This window comes from Mastigoproctus giganteus, chromosome 13 (genome assembly GCF_048544385.1).
Source record: "Mastigoproctus giganteus isolate SK-2022 chromosome 13, ASM4854438v1, whole genome shotgun sequence".
In the NCBI taxonomy this organism is placed as follows: domain Eukaryota; kingdom Metazoa; phylum Arthropoda; class Arachnida; order Uropygi; family Thelyphonidae; genus Mastigoproctus; species Mastigoproctus giganteus.
Genome location: NC_143587.1, coordinates 10,889,882 through 10,912,118, shown reverse-complemented (window position 1 = coordinate 10,912,118; position 22,237 = coordinate 10,889,882). Strand labels below are relative to the sequence as shown.

The window sequence follows — 22,237 nt, the reverse complement described above, 5'->3', positions numbered from 1 at the left end:
AAAAAGATAAAGACATTGCCTATTTTAAGTGAAAACTTGAGGAATATGACAAGGCTAAACGATTCAAGACAAAAAAATTTAAAACAAAATAAATGCCGTAGAGGCTTCTTACAGAGTGAGTTATCGCATAGCAGTTGCCGGAGAAGTGCACACAATTGGGGAATTGGGAATAAAACCATGTGCAAAAATTTGGTGTCTTGTATGTTAAGTGAGGAGTCGTAAAATAGTTGAAGCTGTGCCACTTTCCAAAAACACAGTTTCGGGTCATATTCGTGATCTTGCTGATGATATCCAGACAGAACTCATTTCTCGGCTGCGTCAGTGTGATGGGTACTCACTGCAGTTAGATGCGTCCATTGCAGGTCTTTCAGTTTTGCTGGTTTTTGTAAGACATGATTTTGACAAAGGGATTGAAGAAGACTTACTTCTATGCGAAAGTATACAAACTCATACCACTGGTGAGAACATCTTTAACTGTATCCATAATTTTGTGAATACACACAGTATAAGTTGGGACAAATGTGTTAATGTGTGTAGTGCTGGTGCCAAAGCAATGGTTGGAAAAGTGGTAGAGGCTGTGACACAAATAAAAAATGTAGCAAAAAACTGCATCAGTAGTCAGTGTTCTTCACAGACATTCACTGGTAGCTAAAAATATTTCAGTCACACTTAAAACTGTGTTAGACAAAGTGTTTCAGATTATTAATTTTATTAAAATTCGACCATTACCATCACGATTATTTAAAATTATATGTGAAGATATGGGTAATCGCCACTCAGCCCTGCTTTTGCATTCAGAAGTCCGTTGGGTATCATGAGGTAAAGTGAGTTGTTTGCATATTTTCTGCATCATAAATTATGGTTATCTGATCGATTAACAAACATTTTTAATGCAAGAGATAAAATATTTTCACTGTCTCGTAAGTTGCAATTTTGGATCTCAGCTGTGGAGCAAAATAATTTGAACTCTTTTCCAACACTTAAAGATTTTCTTGAAGAATCCAAACTTGAACTTGAAGAAGAAATTTGCAGCGACATTGCAGATCATCTTCGCAATTTACACACGTCTATTAATCAGTATTTTCCATCCTTGAGTAAAAAAAATGACTGGGTTCAAAATCCATTCGTACAAGATAAACCAGCCAGGTTTTCTGATGTAGAATTTGAAAATCTGATCGATATTACTTCTGACTGTCAACTAACACAAAAATTTAAAGAAGTTTCTCTTATTGCTTTTTGGGGTGATTTATGCAAAGAATACCCTCAGTTGTCGTGGCAGGCAATTGAAGTACTGTTGTCATTCGCCAGCACGTACTTGTTCGAAAGGCGCCTCCGTAGCCAGGTGGGAAGGAGCAGCAGTGCGTAGCACACGCTTCTTGATTAGACCGGGGTTCGAGCCCGTCACCACCAAATACAGAGGATGCAGAAAGGGCAGGAATAACCACCGCATATCCCGGAGCAATATGGCCTTAGTTGCTAATGCTCCTAAAAACCAAATAACAAATAACAAACTTGTTCGAAACTGGATTCTCGCTATACTTTGGAACCAAAACGAAGTATCGAAACCGACTTGATGCGGCTCCCGACATACGAATACAGTTGTCAACAATTAAACCGGATATAAGAAGAATTTGCGAAAAAAATAAAATAGTACACTCTGCTCATTAAAATGTATGTTGACGTTTTTTGTGTACTAATAACAATAAACAAAGAATCTGATACCATAATTATCATCTAATGATAGTAAAACTTTATCATTTTTTTCCCTGATAGGCACATATACAGGGCAGCTGCATTTATTTATGGGACATGAAAGAGAACAAAAAGTGTATTTGCCTTCCCCCCCCCCCCCCCCTGGAAAAATGTAACTTTCAATTTAAAGGTATTTGACCTTGAACCATGAAAATTTTTCAACTGTGCCACATTTATTTTTTTCCTTTATGGGCTATGCTAAAAATATTTAAGTGGTTCCGTTAAGTGTACAAAATATAAAAGTGTTCCGTGACTAGATTTAATTGGGAAATGCTGCTATAGAGATTAAGGTATGAAAAAAAAAAAAGAAATAACTATTTCTCTATGAATGGAAACCCTTTTTGACCCCACTCCCAATAGATGCAAAACACCTATTCAATTTGTAACCATTATGGGCAGGATCATCAATGGTTACACCATTTTCATCAAGTGGACCAATATGATTGAACCCCTTCCTTCTACTATTAATATAACCATAAAGTCTTTGCTGGTTTTCTTTGCCAGAGACTTCTCATAATCTGCCTTAGCTTCCCTAACCTCCTTTGTGACTTTATTACAGTACACTAATTTATTCTACCATATACTTCTGTATCACCTGATAATTTATATGCATCCCATGCACTTTTCTTCTCTGCCACGTGTCTCAATAGTCCATCTGACATCGATTTAGGTCTAAGCCTTGAACAGTATTTCTTTGTTGGTGTGAAAGGCATAGTGGCTTTTTCCAGTGGCTTCTTTGATTACTTCCCATTTAGAATTTGCAGTTGATAACATCATCTGTTGATCCCACTGCACACAATTTAAAAACTGTCTGAGACCTCTGTAGTCACCCTTACGAAAGCAAAAGCCTCCTTTACCATTGACAGTAATTGTCTTTAAGTAAGTCCCATGTCAGCACACTGTGATCACTGCCGCTGAGAAGGTGTTTACGTGCCAAGTATACCATTAGGCTTGTTTAGGTTTTTTTTTTTTTAGGAGCATTAGTAACTAAGGCCATATTGCTCTGGGATATGCGGTGGTCATTCCCTGACCTTTCCGCATTCTCCGTATTTTGTGGTGATGGGCTTGAGCCCCAGTCTAATCAAGAAGCGTGTGCTACGCACTGCTGCTCCTTCCCACCTAGCTACAGAGGCTCCAGGTTTGTAGATTTTTATATTACTTATAGCCTTAGTAGAATAAAGTTTATTAGCTTAAACAAAAAATAAATAAATAGATAAGTCAACCTATGTGATTGGAACCTACGAACTACTTATTCACTACGATTAAAAAACTACAATTCCACAACTATGTACTACCCTGCGTTGATACTAGTTACATCAGTTATAGCTCGGACACAGCATGGTTTTGTTAAGGGGAAGTCTTGCCTGACCAATTTGATTGGATACTATGATGCAGTCACAAAGGAACTGGATGCAGGGAATAACTTTGATATTATATGCTGTGGATAAAGGGGTGACTGAGGGGGAGAAGACAGAGAGTGGTAATCAATGGACACTGCTCGTCGTGGACTAATGTTATTAGTGGAGTCCCTCAGGGCTCAGTGTTGGGTCCATTATTGTTTTCTGGATTCATAAATGATATTGATGATGGTATATCAAGCTTAATGTCGAAGTTTGCAGACGATACAAAGGTAGGCAGGGTTGTCAAGGACACTACTGACACTATGCTGCTGCAACAGGATCTGGAAAGGTTGAGCAGATGGGCTGAGAGGTGGCAAATGAAGTTTAACATTGACAAATATAAAGTACTACACATGGGAAACAGCAACCCCAGAGCAACGTATCAACTCTGTGGTACTACACTGACAGTGGTAGAGAATGAAAGGGACCTGGGTGTTGTTGTGCAGGCAGATATGAAGTTCTCTGAGCAGTGCAGACGGGCTGCAAGAGTAGCTCATGGTGTATTGTCAATGATATATAGGAATTTTTCCAGCAGGGATAAGGAGGTGATTATTCCCTTGTATAAGGCAATGGTCAGGCTACACCTAGAGTACTGTATACAGGCCTGGAAGCCTCATTTCAAGAAGGATGTAGAGCTGCTGGAACGAGTACAGAGAAGGGCAACAAGATTAGTGAATGGAACAAAGGGGTGCTCTTACGAAGAAAGGCTTAAGATTTGCAAATTACAGTGTCTGGAGACTAGGCACCAGCGAGGTGATCTGATAGAGGTGTATAAAGCATTGAATGGTTTGAGCATGCTCAATGCTGATGGGTTTCTTCCTCTCGCTCAGAATAATCACCTGAGAGGGCATAAATTCAAATTGAGGAAAGACAGATGTAGGATAGACGTGCGGAAATTTGCCTTTAGCCAGCGAGTGGTTGGTTGGTGGAACAGACTGCCATCCCTTGTGGTGGAGGTTGATAGCCTAAATAAGTTTAAGGCTAAATAAGTCTAAATAAGTTCAAAATACAGTAAACCCCCGCTATTCGCGGGGATTACGTTCCTGAGAAATGTCGCGAATACCGAAAACGCGAATACTGAGTTATGGCTCCCATAGTAATAAAGGGGTTCCGTTCCAAAGTATGAAATATATAAGAAAAACTAGTCTAAAATTTTGTCTATGTTTGTATTATATGTACATTCATAATATGACTGTACATAGACAGTACATAGTGAAATGCAAGCATATGGCATTGAAATGAAAATAAGAAACAATTTAATATTAAATGTAATATTTATTAGAAATTTCAAACAAATCTTTCAAACCAGCGCCTTTGCTTGCTATCAAAAAAAAAAAAAAACATCCCGCCAGTGCTATCACTAGTTTCGCTAAAGTGTTGATAAAGGAGTTTTGCCTTTTCACGAATGATGAGTGAACTTAATGGAATTTTATTTTGTGTTCAGTCTTCTATCCACAGATTTAAAGCTTTTTCCATTTTTTCTAATTTAACATCACGAGTTACAGAGCAAATTTTTGAAACAATTAGCGCGTTTTCGCGGACACTACTGCGGATTTTTTTCTTCCGATTTTTGATTGATCGTACCGTTGACTCATTGATTTTATAATGTTTTGCCACTGAAGAGACACTTTCACCATTAGAAATTTTGTCTAACTCAATTTTATTCGCTAATGTCATCACCTTCTTTGATATTTTCACATTTCTCTTTTTATTCGTAGCCATATTTTTGTACGGGTTAGAAAGAACTTGTCCACAATAAAGTCACTTTCTTCCGTTAACACACACTCGAAGAAGTCTGTTTTACACTGCAAAACGGTAGATTTATCATTTTTGTAAGCATATCAATTTATAAATTGATAAATTTATTCAATTTATAAGCATATAAATTAAAAGCAAACGACGAAACCTTCCATGACAAACGCATAACACATACTGAACAAGGATAGCGAGAAACATCCAAGCTCGCGATTTTGTCACCCCTCTCCCCCCACCCACTGAGCGCTGTTTTGACCGGACAAGATAATTTTAGCCATGCCCATGTTTTTTATGGCAGAAAATATTCACGGCGCTTTAAAATTCACATTTTTTTAGGTTTCATTTTATATTAAATCGGCGATCGCGAATACGAGAAACCGCGAATAGCGGGGGTTTACTGTACCTGTCCTCAGCTGGACAGGTATTTTGAACGAACAGAGGGGTGAAGTGGGAGTGGGTTTTTTTTTTTTTTTTTTTTTGGCTGATGCTGCATAAGCTTGCTTTCTTGCATCAAATGCCTCTGCTAATGCTAATGATACTCTATTAATGCCATATCCTGATAAAAAAGCTCAATGAATATTAATGTTATCTCTTATGTAGCAGAGTTTTTGTCATCTTACTTTTCCTGTAACTCTTGCAGTGGTAATCATTTTAAATGTAGATTTCCCATTGCGAAGTTTCTAAAAATAGCACCAGTAATTTCAACTGTCTACAATAATTTCTCTTCGTCATACTCCTGACAAAATTGGTAACCAGTCAGTGTGTATAAAATATTAATACTGTTCTGAAATATATTTTGTTACTAGCCAAGAACCTGTTTCTCTTTAGGCCCTTGACATTTCCATTCAGTGATTTGCAGTTCCTGATTATATCTTCAGGAACACTTTCTCTCACAGTAAGCATAAAACAGTCCATTTATTTTCTCTCCTAGAGGTGTCAGTCACTGTTCATTGTTATTCTTGTGACAAATCAATTCTAAGACTATAAGGAAATAGATCACCCTCAATTTTACATTAATACTCAGAGTTAACTCTTCACTGACAAAAATTATCATACTTTTATGGAATAGCAGTCTTTTATGGAATTCCTCTGTTTGTATCCTTCTAAAACAGTATTGCTTAGAAGAAACTACTATCATAACAGAATTTCACAGTACATTTTTCTTGAGCATTCCTATCATCTCTCTTTCTCTCTCAGCTCTAGTTTAGTTAGCATTATCATGTACATGCAACTAGCAAATTAACTTTTTCACCACTTACATGAAAATGAATAAGCATTATTAAAGACAATTTTTAAGGGTATACGCTTATTGTCCTTAATTTTTACACAGGATAAAGGAAAATATACAGATGCAGTAAACAGAAAATGCTAAGTTTTTGTATGGTAAAAATGCCTGCAATGCTAAATTTTGCAGTTTAGTGTGAGTGTAATAGTTTTTATTTCATCAAACTGTTTTATTTTAATATATTTACCGTATTTTGTTTTTGGCTTATAAGATGCACCCTAATTTTGGAACGTTAAATTTAAGAAAAAAACTTTTGAGAAAAATTTATTGTTAATACAATGGAAATTTAAAATTCAATAAAAATAAAACCCAAGCGCCAATAAAGAAGGGTATAGGATCATTACTCTTATTATTTTAGTATTATTCAACTTCAGATTCATTACTGACCTGGTCATTAGCATTAGCATTTAGCATTAGTAGAGGCATTTGATGCAAGAAAGCAAGCTTATGCAGCATCAGCCAAAAAAAAAAAAAAAACCCACTTCCACTTCACCCCTCTGTTCGTTCAAAATACCTGTCCAGCTGAGCCTTAAACTTATTTAGGCTATCAACCTCCACCACAAGGGATGGCAGTCTGTTCCACCAACCAACCACCCGCTGGCTAAAGGCAAATTTCCGCACGTATATCCTACATCTGTCTTTCCTCAATTTGAATTTATGCCCTCTCAGGTGATTTTTCTGAGCTAGAGGAAGAATCCCATCAGCATTGAGCATGCTTAAACCATTCAAGGCTTTATACACCTCTATCAGATCACCTCGCTGGTGCCTAGTCTCCAGACACTGTAATTTGCAAAACTTAAGCCTTTCTTCGTAAGAGCACCCCTTTGTTCCATTCACTAATCTTGTTGCCCTTCTCTGTACTCGTTCCAGCAGCTCTACATCCTTCTTGAAATGAGGCCTCCAGACCTGTATACAGTACTCTAGGTATGGCCTGACCATTGCCTTATACAATGGAATAATCACCTCCTTATCCCTGCTGGAAAAATTCCTGTATATCATTGACAATACTCCATGAGCTACTCTTGCAGCCCGTCTGCACTGCTCAGAGAACTTCATATCTGCCTGCACAATCACCCCCAAGTCCCTTTCATTCTCTACCACTGTCAGTGTAGTACCACAGAGTTGATACGTTGCTCTGGGGTTGCTTTTTCCCATGTGTAGTACTTTACATTTGTCAATGTTAAACTTCATTTGCCACCTCTCAGCCCATCTGCTCAACCTTTCCAGATCCTGTTGCAGCAGCATAGTGTCAGTAGTGTCCTTGACAACCCTGCCAACCTTTGTATCATCTGCAAACTTGGACATTAAGCTTGATATACCATCATCAATATCATTTATAAATACAGAAAACAATAATGGACCCAACACTGAGCCCTGAGGGACTCCACTAATAACATTAGTCCACGATGAGCAGTGTCCATTGATTACCACTCTCTGTCTTCTCCCCCTCAACCACCCCTTTATCCATAGCAGCAATTTGCCTCCAATGTCACACTGCTCCAATTTGTGTAGCAGTCTTCCATGTGCAACAGTATCAAAAGCCTTCCTAAGATCCAAGTATATAATATCAAAGTTATTCCCTTCATCCAGTTCTTTTGTGACTGCATCATAGTATCCAATCAAGTTGGTCAGGCAAGACTTCCCCTTAACAAAACCATGCTGTGTCTGAGCTATAACTGAAGTCTTGTCTAAATGATCCTGCAGTGCTTCTTTAACCAGTGCCTCCATTAATTTTCCTGGAACAGAAGTTAAGCTCACAGGTCTATAATTACTTGTGTCAGCCTTTGATCCTCCTTTGTGAATTGGGGTCACATTTGCACATTTCCAGTCTATGGGTACCTCCGCTGAGTCCAAGGAAGCTCTCATAATTATGGCTAAGGGTTTGCTTACTTCCTTTGCTGCCTCCTTTAATATAACTGGATAGATCCCATCCACCCCGGGTGCCTTTCTTGTGTTTATCTTCAACAGTCATTATCCTCAACATCATCCTCTTCACTATTGCTGTTTGGCATATTGTATCCAATAGTATATTTTGCCTTCTTGATGCATTTACCATTAATTAGGGCTTAAATGTATAACTGGAATTCATTTGTTACTCCATAACGGCCTGGTAATTACTGAAAAGTGTACGCACATATAGTAATTAACTATCTATTAACTACTGTACGTTTAACTCTCAGTTTTGTGCATGTGCTGTTTTGCCACTTTTGGCTTCTAAGGTGATTTTTTTTTTTTAAGTATTTATAAGGGAAAAAAGTGTCTTATTAAGCTGGCAAATGCAGTAATTTCAAAATTTGTCACAATTTTTAAATTTTACTCTCATTAATCATGGTGTTGCTTAATAGGAAAAGGAAGACAAACCCTCTAGAAAACCAACATATTCTGAAGTTGCTCAGCGTGCGCGAGAAAAGGTTGAAAAGTTAGCACAAGAACTGAAGGAAAAAGAAAGACATGAAGCAATTGCTCGTCAACAAAGGCAACAGGAAATGAGCGGCCAAAGCAGACAGAATGCAGGCAGTATGTACTTGATCATATCTAGTTTAGATCATATGGATAATTATTTTTAATTGGATAAACTGCAGTTATTTAAAAGCTAATAAATAATAGACATAAACTTACAGACAAAATGATTTTTCTATGTGTATTTATTATAAAACATATTTCTATGTTTTTGTTGATTGCCATCAATTTTATATTAAGTTACTATGTGCATGTTGTTATACACAAGTGATAGATATTATAAAAATATACAAATGAATGAATTGGAATCTGTATCAAAGAGGAAAATCTGAAATCCAAGAAAATTGTATTCATTGTTATTCAACATTTTCATAAAGAATCAATAAATCATAATACCATTCAAGAATTCAAAGAAAAGGATTTGAAATCGAGCAAAAGGTAAGTGTAATCCAGATTTCTTATCATCCAAGAAACATTGTTAAAAAAAACTTAAGTTATTCTCTGGGGAAAATCCTAAACACGCAGCCAAAGTCACTCTTGATCTATTTCTAACAAACAACCCTTCTAAGTACACGGTCGAGGTGAGTGATCCTCTATGCACCTCAGATCACAACTTGGTGATGGTTTCTTCTCCTGGGGAGCTTTTCTGTCGCGGCTTTTCCCAACCTCATGTTTGGCATTACAAGAATGCAAAATGGGATGATCTGCGAGATTTCTTCATTTCCTTAATTACTGTTGTTTCAAATGTTATATTGTCAACTTTTGCTCAGATCATGTCTGAAATTATTCTTATAGGGATGAAATTCTTTATTCCACACTCCACCTTGAAATCTCATCCTTTATCTAAACCTTGGTTTTCCCAATAAATGTGCTAAGGCGTTCAGGATAAGAACGTTGCATATCGCAATTGGCTCCTATCCAAATCTCCACATTCATTTTCTACCTTTACCAAAGCTTCCAACAATGGTAAAGCAGTTATTAATCAGTCCAAACTAGATTTTGAACAGGTTAAGAGGAAAAAACTTGCTTCTTGTCCAAGTAGTGGTAGTCGGGCATTCTGGTCATGCACCAAAGCTCTGGTGCATGACCACAGCTTTTGCTTGTCTCCATTTCCACCTTTCTCAAAACCGGATGATTCTATTGCCACCTGAGCTAAAGATGAGGCTAACCTCTAGCAAAACTTTATTTCCAACTCATGTGTTGATGATATTGGTAAATTCGGTGCCTCCTGTGTGCTTCCATCTAAAGGATATCGGGAGGATTTTGAACAATATTTATGCTAAGAAAGCTCCAGGTCTTGATGGTATTTCTCTGCCTTTTCTCAAACCTATGCTCCTGAACTTAGTCCTGTTCTGTGTTGCCTTTTTTCACTTTGTTATTCCACTGGTGTTTTCCCCTTCTGCTTGGAAATATGCTCATATCCAGTCAGTTCCTTAAAAGGATAACAAGTCCCATTGCACTTATTTCTACTTTTTCCAAAGTAATGGAGAAATCTATTAATCACCAACTGATGAATTATCTAGAAACTATCCATCTGATCAGTGATTGCCAGTATGGATTCTGTCAATGTCCATTCCTTTGTGATATACTGGCTTAGGTTACCCATCCATGGACCAATTCAATAGAAAAGTTTGGCAAAACTTGAGCAGTTGCTTTTGACATTTCAAAAGCTTTTGATCATGTTTGACATAAAGGTCTCCTAAATAAGCTTCCATCTTATGGTTTTCCAACTTTTTTTTTTATAATCGGCTATCCAGTTTTCTCTCTGACTGCTTACTGCAAGTGATGGTAGATGGTTTTGTCTTCTAACTTTTCCGCTAATGCTAGTGTTCTCCAATTTTCATTTCTTTTACCCACTCTTTTCCTCTTGTATATTAATGATCTTCCATCGAACAGAAATTCTATCCATAGTTTTGCTGATGATAGCACTTTGCATTCCACCTTCCAGTTTGAGAAACCTTGCCGTGCACAAATTTTCAACTTCTTTAATATTCTCTACCAATTCCTTAAATGCTGACCTCTAGAAAATTCTCCAGTGAGGCAAAGATAACTGAGTTCATTTCGATCTTTCTAAAACTCAGTCCTGTCTCATATCTCACTAAAAGGCTTCTTCTGCTTCTATCTTTGATGACACTGATTTCTAAGCAAGATCATATATCTATTGGGTACCCTAACTTCTAATCTCTCTCTTGGCATTAGCACATTACAAATATTGCTGCTTCTGCATCTAAAATAGTGGGTTTTCTCTTTCACTCTTAGCATTACTTTTTTTCCAAACAGCTGTTCACCCTGCCATGGAATATTGTTCCCACATCTGGGGTGGTGCCCCTAAAACTTTTCTCACAGTTGTGGATTCTGTTCAGAGGGGGGCAGTTAGGTTAATTAATGATCCATCTCTCTTACAAAGTTTCTCCACTCTGTCTCATAGAAGTTATGTTTCTTCTGAATTGGCTTCTATAATTCGTACTCTCTCTTCCAAACCAATCCGAAAACATGCTCTAACTACTGAACATACTTTAACTATCTGACTTCAGACTCACAGAACCAACTTCTGTTTTCTGAACAAACCTCCCTTCATACATATTTCCTGAAAATTCAACCTATATATCTAAATACACACCAAGGTGTCTCTGCCTCCAAGAGACATATTTGAAACCATGGGATATTCCAAAACTGTGTCCATATAATATCTTTAAGGACAAAACCCATTAAAACAACACACATGGCCTCATTTCAAGAAGGATGTAGAGCTGCTGGAACGAGTACAGAGAAGGGCAACAAGATTAGTGAATGGAACAAAGGGGTGCTCTTACGAAGAAAGGCTTAAGTTTTGCAAATTACAGTGTCTGGAGACTAGGCACCAGCGAGGTGATCTGATAGAGGTGCATAAAGCCTTGAATGGTTTAAGCATGCTCAATGCTGATGGGATTCTTCCTCTAGCTCAGAAAAATCACCTGAGAGGGCATAAATTCAAATTGAGGAAAGACAGATGTAGGATAGACGTGCGGAAATTTGCCTTTAGCCAGCGGGTGGTTGGTTGGTGGAACAGACTTCCATCCCTTGTGGTGGAGGTTGATAGCCTAAATAAGTTTAAGGCTCAGCTGGACAGGTATTTTGAACGAACAGAGGGGTGAAGTGGAAGTGGGTTTTTTTTTTTTTTTTTTGGCTGATGCTGCATAAGCTTGCTTTCTTGCATCAAATGCCTCTACTAATGCTAATGGTGGTATAGCTGTTCTAACAAACTGCATGTTCCAGCTAAATGTATATTACTTACTCCTCCGTTGAGGCAGCAGTCCAAATAGCTATTAACGTCCATATTATAGTCATCTCCTTATAAGAGATGGGGCAATAAAGTTCTGAGACTGGTGTAATAAAAAAGAACACTAAAGGAGCACAAAACTGGCATTATTTTTATTCAGAGTAATCACCACCTGAATGAATATACTTATTACACCATTCTAAAAGTTTCTGAAAAGAGTCAGTGAAAGCATCCAAAAAGGTAATTACCAGGTTGATGGGGTTATGTTTTTCTTTGTCTTCAACATCCTGAACTCTTTCCTTTGAGGGCAGTTTTTACATTTAAAAGAAGTAGTCTGATGCTAGATATGGAGAGTAGGGAGGGGGGATTGATTTGCTATACAGTGCCACATTTTGTCAGAAATGCCATCACACATGCAGAATGGCTGGGGGGGGGGATAATAAGAACCAACTGCCTTTCTCTCAAAAACGCAGCCTCATCCAGAAAATGAATTTCAGTAGTCTTTGAACCACCTGTAGTAGAATGCAGCATTCTCCCCCCCCCCTTCAGTACCTTGTGAATCAAACAGTTTGCCAAAAAACATGATCAGTGTCATCTTGATTCTAAACTTCTTTAAACAAAACGTTTTGGGCTTGGTGATTATTTTGAAATCTATTGCATACTCCGAAGCTTTTTGTTTCTGGGTGTTACTGAAACAGCCAACGTTCATCTCCAGTGACAAGGCAATAGAGGAAATCAGGATTGTCTTGGCAAGTCTGGATGAAGTCTTTGCATGATGACTGTGTTGCTTCTGCTCATTTGTGACGCACAAATTTTTCACCAGCCTTCATTTTCCCTAAATCTTCATGCAGAATTTGACAAATCGTCTCCTTATTCATATCCAACTCATCAGCCATAGTTCTGATGGTAAAACGATGCTACAATTTACCAAAGTTTTGCAACTACATCCTCTTTTCAAGAGATTGAGGAACACATACTTATTGTGTCAGTCAGTGAAAGTGTCTTCATGTCAGTCTTTCAACCTGCTTATACCATTCAAACAAACTGGTATGACTTAACATTTCATCACCATAAACAGTTTTTAATCTTTCATACATTTCTGTTGCAGATTTTCCCAGTTTAAAGCAAAATTTGATATTCATTTGTTGCTCCAACACAAAATCGTTACAAGGAAATGTAATGCTGCTAAAGAAACTGCTTTGGGCTTGAAGCTCGTTAGTTTAGTGAAACAGCCAACCTCTCTACCCTGTAGAGATTGTCCAGTAGGCTAAATATGCTGTAGTTTTGAGGGAGTGTATTGAGGTTAACGATGGAGGCATCTTTGGACTCTAGGGAAATTCCTATGAATTGGAGAAATGCTAACTTATGGCCAATACATAACGAGTGAAGCTAACTACAGACTAGTTAGTCTGACTTCAATGGTAGGAAAAATCTTAAAGGCAGTGTTTAAGAATGCAATCCAGGAATTTAAATAAATATGGCATTCTGAACAACACACAACATGGCTCTGTTAAGGGTAAATCATGCTTAACTAACTTAGCTACTTTGACACAGTTTCTCATGAGCTGAATTTAGGGAGCAATTTCGACATAGTTTATTTGAATTTTAGCAAAACATTTGACTTAGGTCCCCTCACAAGAAGTTACTGTATAATCTTGAACAGTTTGAGATTATTGGTAAGATTCTAAGATGGATTGCTGAGTGGCTGCAGGGCAGAAAACAGGGTTGTGATTAATGGATATTCTTCAGTTTAGTATAACATCAGGAGTGGGGTCTCTCAAGGATCAGTTGTTGGACGAGTGTTGTCTAATTTGCATAAATGACATTGATGAAGGGATAGAAGGTGTGATGTCAAAATTTGCAGATCATGTAAAGATTGGCAGAGTCATTAATGATCAGTGCCAAGCAGCACTCCATCAGGATGACTCGAACAGACTTCAGAAGTGGTCTGAGAAGTGGCAGCTATGCAATAGCATTAGTAGAGGCATTTGATGCAAGAAAGCAAGCTTATGCAGCATCAGCCAAAAAAAATAAAATTAAATAAATAAAAAATATCCACTTCACCCCTCTGTTCGTTCGAAATACCTGTCCAGCTGAGCCTTAAACTAATTTAGGCTATCAACTTCCACAACAAGGGATGGAAGTATGTTCCACCAACCAACCACCCGCTGGCTAAAGGCAAATTTCCTCACGTCTATCCTACATCTGCTTTTCTCAATTTGAATTTATGCCCTCTCAGGTGATTATTCTGAACAAGAGGAAGAATCCCATCAGCATTGAGCATGCTCAAACCACTATCAGATCACCTCGCCGGTGCCTTGTCTCCAGACACTGTAATTTGCAAAACTTAAGCCTTTCTTCGTAAGAGCACCCCTTTGTTCCATTCACCAATCTTGTTGCCCATCTCTGTACTCGTTCCAGCATCTCTACATCCTTCTGGAAATGAGACCTCCACACCTGTATACAGTACTCTAGGTGTGGCCTGACCATTGCCTTATACAAGGGAATAATCACCTCCTTATCCCTGCTAGAAAAAATTCCTATATATCATCGACAATACACCATGAGCTACTCTTGCAGCCCGTCTGCACTGCTCAGAAAACTTCATATCTGCCTGCACAACCACCCCCAGGTCCCTTTCATTCTCTTCCACTGTCAGTGTAGTAACACAGAGTTGATGCATTGCTCAGGGGTTGCTGTTTCCCATATGTAGTACTTTACATTTGTCAATGTTAAACTTCATTTGCCACCTCTCAACCGATCTGCTCAACCTTTCCAGATCCTGTTGCAGTAGCATAGTGTCAGTCCTTGACAACCCTGCCAACCTTCGTATCGTCTGCAAACTTGGACATTAAGCTTGATATACCATCATCGATATCATTTATAAATACAGAAAACAATAATGGACCCAATACTGAACCCTGAAGGACTCCACTAAGAACATTAGTCCACGATGAGCAGTATCCATTGATTACCACTCTCTGTCTTCTGCCACTCAACCATCCCTTTATCCATAGCAACAATTTGCCACACTGTTTCAGTTTGTGCAGCAGTCTTCCATGTGCAACAGTATCAAAAGCCTTTCTAAGATCCAAATATATAATATCAAAGTTATTCCCTGCATCCAGTTCTTTTGTGACTACATCAGTATCCAATCAAATTGGTCAGACAAGACCTTCCCTTAACAAAACCATGCTGTGTCTGAGCTATAACTGAATTCTTGTCAAGATGATCCTGCAGTGCTTCTTTAACCAGTGCCTCCATTAATTTTCCGGGAACAGAAGTTAAACTAACAGGTCTATAATTACTTGTGTCGCCCTTTGATCCTCCTTTGTGAATTGGTGTCACATTTGCACATCTCCAGTCCATGGGTACTTCCACCGAGTCCAAGGAAGCTCTCATAATTATGGCTAAGGGTTTTCTTACTTCCTTTGCTGCCTTCTTTAATATAACTGGATAGATCCCATTCACCCCAGGTGCCTTTCTTGTATTTATCTTCAACAATTTCTCCTCCACTTTACTCTGTTATTACAAGATTCTCTAGCTTACTGATTGAGTTGAATACACCTCTGGCATTCCCCTCGCTGAATAACTCCTCATGTGTGAATATCGATGCAAAATATTCATTTAGTTTGTTAGCTACCTGAGCAGGTTCATCAACAGTTGACCCATCGATATCAAGTGGACCAATCTGATTCATCCCCTTCCTTCTAGAGTTTACATAAGTAAAGAACTCTTTGCTGTTTTTCTTTGCATCCCTTGCCAAGGGTTTCTCGTAATCTGCCTTCGCCTGACTAACGCAGTCCCCTCCCCCAAAATAAGCAGGAAGAAATTAAAGTAACTGCTATGTTTTTTACTTCACCTCCTTTGTAACTTGGTTACAGATCAACTTGTATCTATCATAGGCTTCTGTGTCACATGTTAATTTGTATGTATCCCATGCATTTTTCTTCTCTGCCATATGTCTCATTAGTTCATCTGACATCCACTTAGGCCTAAACCTTGAACAATATTTCTTAGTCGGTATGTAAAGCCTAGTAGATTCCAAGATAAGTTCTTTGAATGCTTCCCATTTTGAATTTGCTGTTGGTAACATCATCAGTTGGTCCCACTGTATAGAATTTAAATACTGTCTCAGTCTATCGTAGTCGCCTTTACGAAAGCAATAACCCTTCCCTTTACCCCTAATGGTAGTTACCTCTTTGAGTAAATCCCACTTCAGCACACTGTGATCATTGCCACCTAATGGTTCATTTACCTGCAGATTCTTAATACATGAAGAATCACTACTGATAATCAGATCAAGAGTATTGCTCCCTCTTGTTGCCTCACGAACATGCTGATGTAGAAAACAATCATCCAATAAATCCACAAAAGCCTTGCTAGTGTGTGAGTGACCAGCCCCCAAATTCCAGTCAATATCTGGGAAATTAAAATCCCCCATTATAAGACTCTGATTTACTGGCCCACTCTATTTCCCTGTACAATTTCTTATTATACTCATCAGAGTCATTAGGCCTATACCACACTCCTACTCTCAATTTTGATCTGACAATGCTTATGTCACACCAAACATGACTCGACACTGCACTGTCCACCGATGTCGACTGGCTTCACTTCCTTGGTTTTTATGTGTTTCTTAACTAATAGCATAACCCCTCCCCCCTTCCTATCCTGTCTATCCCTTCTGTAGACATTGTACTCCCCAAATTCCAGTTCTGCATTCCTTATATCTGTGTGACACCACATCTCTGAAATCCCCACAATATCTGCCTTTGATGTTTTGAGCAATACCTCAAATTCATCAAATTTATTTACTAAACTCCTAGCATTGGTGTACACGCAAGTATACATGCACCTGTTCTTTTTCTTGGCTACCCTAACACAACCCATGTGTTTACTTGTACCCCAATGATTCCCAGCAGTCTCTGAAATATCCTGCATCTTATTTTCCAGGCTGCGGCTCATTCCAATAGAAGCAGTGCAAGAATCACTTTCACCTCTGCCAGTGGCTACTGTTAATATATTAGTCCTTGTATCCCGCCCAATCTAGAAGTTTTCCGACCCACCTAACACTGCCTCGATAGCATCAGCAAACATTCTTGCACCCTTTCTATTTAAGTGTATCCCATCCCTGTAGAAGCAGTCTCTCCTGTTAACAAGTACAGACCAGGCTGAAAAAAATTCTACCCCTTGAGCCTTGCACAATCTTTCCAGGGCCGAATTGATCGACAGGGCTCTCATCATATACTCCCTCCTATCGTGTCTGGGCAGAATTGCAGACACTTTCAAATTCAACCCTAATTCATGGCTTTTTTTCAACAATGACCTGTACTTGTTAAGTAATTCCGCCGGTCTCCTACTCTTAATATCATTAGTGCCAACGTGTATAACTATATCACCTTTTGTGCCCTTAAAAGATGATATCTGCTCTACAACGTCATCAACCTTTGCCCCCTGGCAGACATACCCTGGTCCTGTTCCACCTATCCTTTTTACAAAGCATGTTTCCTTTTTCCCTGACAATACTTACCAACAACTACTAGTTACTTTGGGACCAGTGCATTCTGCCGTGGGGTCTGCCTCTGTGTTGCGTGATGACCAAGTGCAAGCTCTGGCATTGGTGTGGGCAGCTGAGAGCTTGATGGGCCCCTCACTTTTAATCCTTCGATGGCATCCACCCTGTCCTTCAAGCTCTCATATAGGCCCATAACAACGCTGAGTTGTCGCCTGATTTCCTTGCACTCCTTACATCGTGCACACACAAAGACATCCCCCTTGGCAGTATCATGTCCCGTACCCGACTGCTCCACAAACATCAAGCAAGTAGGCACTTTAATAGGCTGTGATTCAGAGGGCAACTGCCCCCCCTCAGTTCTCCTCTGAGCCACAGCACTCCCATTAGCTTGAGCCTTTTGCTTTGCTGCTATGGTCTGAGTCATGATTTCAATTTAATTTCAATAAAATTTCAATTTCAGTACAAAATTAAAACCCTAAACTTATATCCCAACACAGTTATAACGCTATATTTATGTTTCAGTATCGAGTGTTATCTACGAAATCCCTTTTTATAACTTCCGTATCAAGTTAAGTATTAATTATTTATTTTTTACTAATTATTTATGTTACGTAACCCAAATCGTTATATGTATAGTTAAAAGTACAATTTAATTGACAATGAAGTTCAACAAGATTAATTATCTGATTAATTGACAATATTATGTACTGTACTATACTATACTATAATAAGCTTATGCTATCTATTATCGCGTAACAATGGCAGCAATTTACGAAAGGTAAAAACACGTGGATTTGATACCCTTTCCGATACTAAGTAATACCTACAAAATCTCTATCTAAGTTACTTTAAACTAAGTATCGTAAATAGGAATATAAAGCTACTCTAGAAAATAAGTTAATATGCCAATTTAAGCTAATAAAACAGAGAATAAATCAGAAAAAACTTCTCTGTTCAAGGAGCGGCAAAAATGTACGTCCGCACAGGCTGCCCTCGTTCTCAGACGTGTATAGAATGTTGCATTTAGTACAACTTAAATGCAACATTCTATACACTTGGTGGGATTGAATTAAAAACAGAGGAGGAGAAGGATAGGGGTCTGGGAGTTAAAATACAGACAGCCAGGAAAGCCCACAGTGTCCTATCGATGATTTACCAAACGTTATCCTGTAGAGCAGGGGTGGCCAACTTAATTTGTGATGCGATCTACCACTCAAAAATTTCATTGCACAAGGTTAAAAAGTTAATCAACACATATTGAAAAAAGTTGTTTATAAATTTTAAAATTAAATACAATTCAGAATTCTTATTTTAAATTCATACGTATTTAAGTTTTTAATTTATGTGAAGTTCGTGTCTTCATGTCATCTACCAAGCTTTCAAAATCGGGGATATACTGTGTAAGGCCAACCGTAAAGAATCTTCAGTATGCAAGTCCGCAAGAGTAGAGCGATTTTTCATCTTTGTTTGTTTCAAATACGAAAAGTCCAATTTACATATATATGTGGAACCAAAACTGGAATTTAAAATTTTACTGCGTTTTTTTACATTTGGTTACTTTTCTCGGCAAACATATTTCCAAAAGTCTTTTTCTGATGATCTGGCTTTTAGGAAGATATCATTTCGCAACGTAATAATTTCATTTTCAAGTATTTTTTTTTTTTTTTTTTTTTGCCTCCATGTGAAAAATCTCAGCTATGTTTTCTGCAATTTGTTTCGTTTCTAAGTCGACATTAAATGGATAAGAAATATATTGAACAATGTCTTCAATTGTTTTAATATCACTGAATATGGTGTTAAAATTGTCCACAACTTTCTCAATTTCAGAAACATATTTCTCACTATTAAATTCAAAAACAGGATATTTTTGCAAATGACCTTGCATATTTGCGAAATGGTCAATTTTTTTTCTTTGCAATCCTTAGCCATTACCAAAAATTGATATTTATATGCAGAAATACTACTAATCATGTCACCCATATTTTTATTTTTTCCTTGCAATTCCAAATTCAGATCACTTAATTTACTACTAAAATCTTTTTTTTTTTTTTTAAATTTCATTCAGCAAATTTCGAAATCTCTGTAGAAACTTGCTCCAACTCAATCACCTCACATCTGTGTGTAATATCAGATCTGGTTCGTTTTCATAAAGTTGCATTTTGAAGTCTCTTTTGAAGAGATTGTCCTCTGATGGAATTCACGATTTCGAAAGCGATGTCCATAACACTTTTAGTATTTAATCTTTTGATGGCTAGCACATGTTGGTGGATGATACACTGGTAACTCAGAAAATCTTGGAATTCATTCATCATCCTTTTGGCACAATGTGATGAATCCGTTAATTAAGATTCCCCGTCATTGCTTTAGCTCCATCTGTTGTTACTGATACGAGCTTAAATAGTGGTAATTTAATTTTTTTCAATACAATGTTTGAATGAGTTAAAGATATCAAGACCTATAGGTCTTTCTTTTAACGAAACCATACCCAGCAGTTCTTCTCTAGTGGCAGAATCATTGAAAACCGTACAAATAAAAACAAGCAACTGAGCTGTGTAACTGACATCTGTAGATTCATCCAGTTGTAAAGAAAAGGACACACAATTAGCTATATAAGCACACAGTTGTTCGTTCACATTTTTACTCATTATTTCTTTTCGTACCAGCAGTATTTTGAGATAACTGCAGATCTTGTAGAGCACTTTTAATTTCATTTTTGTTCATAACATTTTCGAAAAGAGAATCTGGTATTCCTAAAAATGCGTCTTTGTTGAACTGACCATTAGAAAATGGTTTGCATTTTTTTGCAAGATGACTCACTTAAAATGATGCTACAGTTACTGCTTTAGATTGTAAATTAGGTGTCATGAAGAAATTTTGTTGTGTGAATAATCTGAATTTTAAGTTCTAATTTTTTTTTTTTTTTTTTTTTTCTTCTAAGGTCACTATTCGGCGGAAAATCCGATTGGTGTTTACTCTGGAGTGCATTGAAGTGCCTTTCTAAATTTCCTTTTTTGGGTATAGCGTTCCACAGAAGCATTGCAAATCAAACAGCAACATTTTTCTTTCACCATTATAAAAAAGTATTCTAGTTTCATCTGATAATGTTACCAACAGCTAATTCTAAATGGGAAACATTCAAGAATTAATTTTGGAAGCTACTAGGCTTTTCATACCAACTAAGAAATACTGTTCAATGTTTAGGACCAGAGGGAAGTCAGATGAACTAATGAGACTCGTGGCAGAGAAGAGAAATACGTGGGATGCATATACATTGTTAGGCGACACGGAAGTCTAGGGTAGATAGAGAAGTGAAGGCAGATTATGAGAAATCTTCGGCAAAGGATAAACTGTAACAGGGAGCTAAATGATTTTGTAATAACTGAGAGCAAAGTGGAGAAGAAATTGTTGAAGTTAAACATAAGAAAGGCACCTCAGTGGATGGGATCTATCCAGTTATATTGAAGAAAGCAGCAAAGGAAGTAAGCAAATGCATAGCCATAATTTTGAGAGCATCCTTGGACTCAGAAGGTCCCCTCAGGTTTGAGATGTGCAAATGTATCTCCAATTCAAAAGCGCTTTCAAAGGGTGACAAGAGTAATTACAGACCTGTTAGTTTAACTTCACTGCCATGGAAAATAATGGAGTCACTGGTTAAAGAAGCATTGCAGGATCATTTAGACAAGAGAGTAGTAATAATCATACACAGTGGGTTTGTTAAGGGGAAGTTTTGTCTGACCGATTTGATTGGATACTATGTGGTCACAAAGAAACCAGATGTAAAAATTAATTTTGATATCAAAAACTTGGATTTCAGGAAAGCTGTGAATACTATTGCACATGGAAGACTGCTGTACAAATTCGATCAGTGTTGACATTAAGGGCAAGTTGCTGCAATGGACAAAAGGATGGTGAGTGGGAGAAGACAGAGTGGTACTCAATGGACACTCTTTGTGGACTAATGTTATTAGTGGAGACCCCCAGGGTTCGGTGTTGTGCCCATTGTTATTTTCTGTATTTATCAATGATATTGATGAAGGTATATCAGATATAATGTCTAAGTTTGCAGACAGTACAAAGGTTGGCAGGGTTGTTAATTACAGTAATGATAGTACACTACTGCAACAGGATCTAGAAAAGTTGAGCAGATGAGCTGAGAAGTGGCAACCGAAGTTTAACATTGATAAATGTAAAGTACTGCATATAGTTTGCTGTAAGCCCAGATTAACGTAACAATTATGTGGTACTACACTCAGGGTAGCGGAGAATGAAAATGACCTGGGGGTAATTGTGGCAGACATATGAAGTGTTCTGAGCAGTGCAGACATGCTGCCACAGCATCTCATGGTGTCTTGTCAATGATATACAGAATTTTTCTAGCAGGGATAAGGAAGTGATTGTCCCCTTAAACACCTCAATCAAGTTTCGTCTAATGTGCCTAATTTCCAAGCTCTGCAACCCACATATTCGAAGTCTTGAATCATATGGACACCTTTTTGCCGATCTCACTGGGAGAGTGAACCATGTTTGTACCCTTTCAAGAAGCACAACGTATTTCTTTGGGTGCAGTCTCCATATTTGAACACAGTCTTTCAAGTGTGGTCTAACAATAACCTTATGTAATGGGATTACAACATCCTTATCACTTGTTGCAATTGTTCATAAATCATCGATTGAACGCCATGTGCCATCCTTGCAAACCAGTTTACAATTCTCGGAGAACTTCATGTCTGACAGTATCGTAACATCCAAGTCCCTTTCCTCCACTGCTGGCTTTTCTTCAACTCTGACAAGTGTATAATTTATTTTGG

The 22,237-nt window shown here is 37.9% G+C and overlaps 1 protein-coding gene across 6 annotated transcripts in view; it reads left to right on the top strand.

The window, feature by feature from the left end:
• Positions 1-22,237, top strand: part of LOC150075760 (la-related protein 4-like) — a 498,776-nt gene that overhangs the window by 447,676 nt on the left and 28,863 nt on the right. For all 6 annotated transcript variants that reach the window (XM_090387140.1, XM_090387141.1, XM_090387139.1 and 3 more), the window contains one exon: positions 8,538-8,709. In XM_090387140.1, the coding sequence (XP_090243266.1) occupies positions 8,538-8,709 (172 nt within the window). The remainder of the gene's footprint in view (positions 1-8,537; positions 8,710-22,237) is intronic.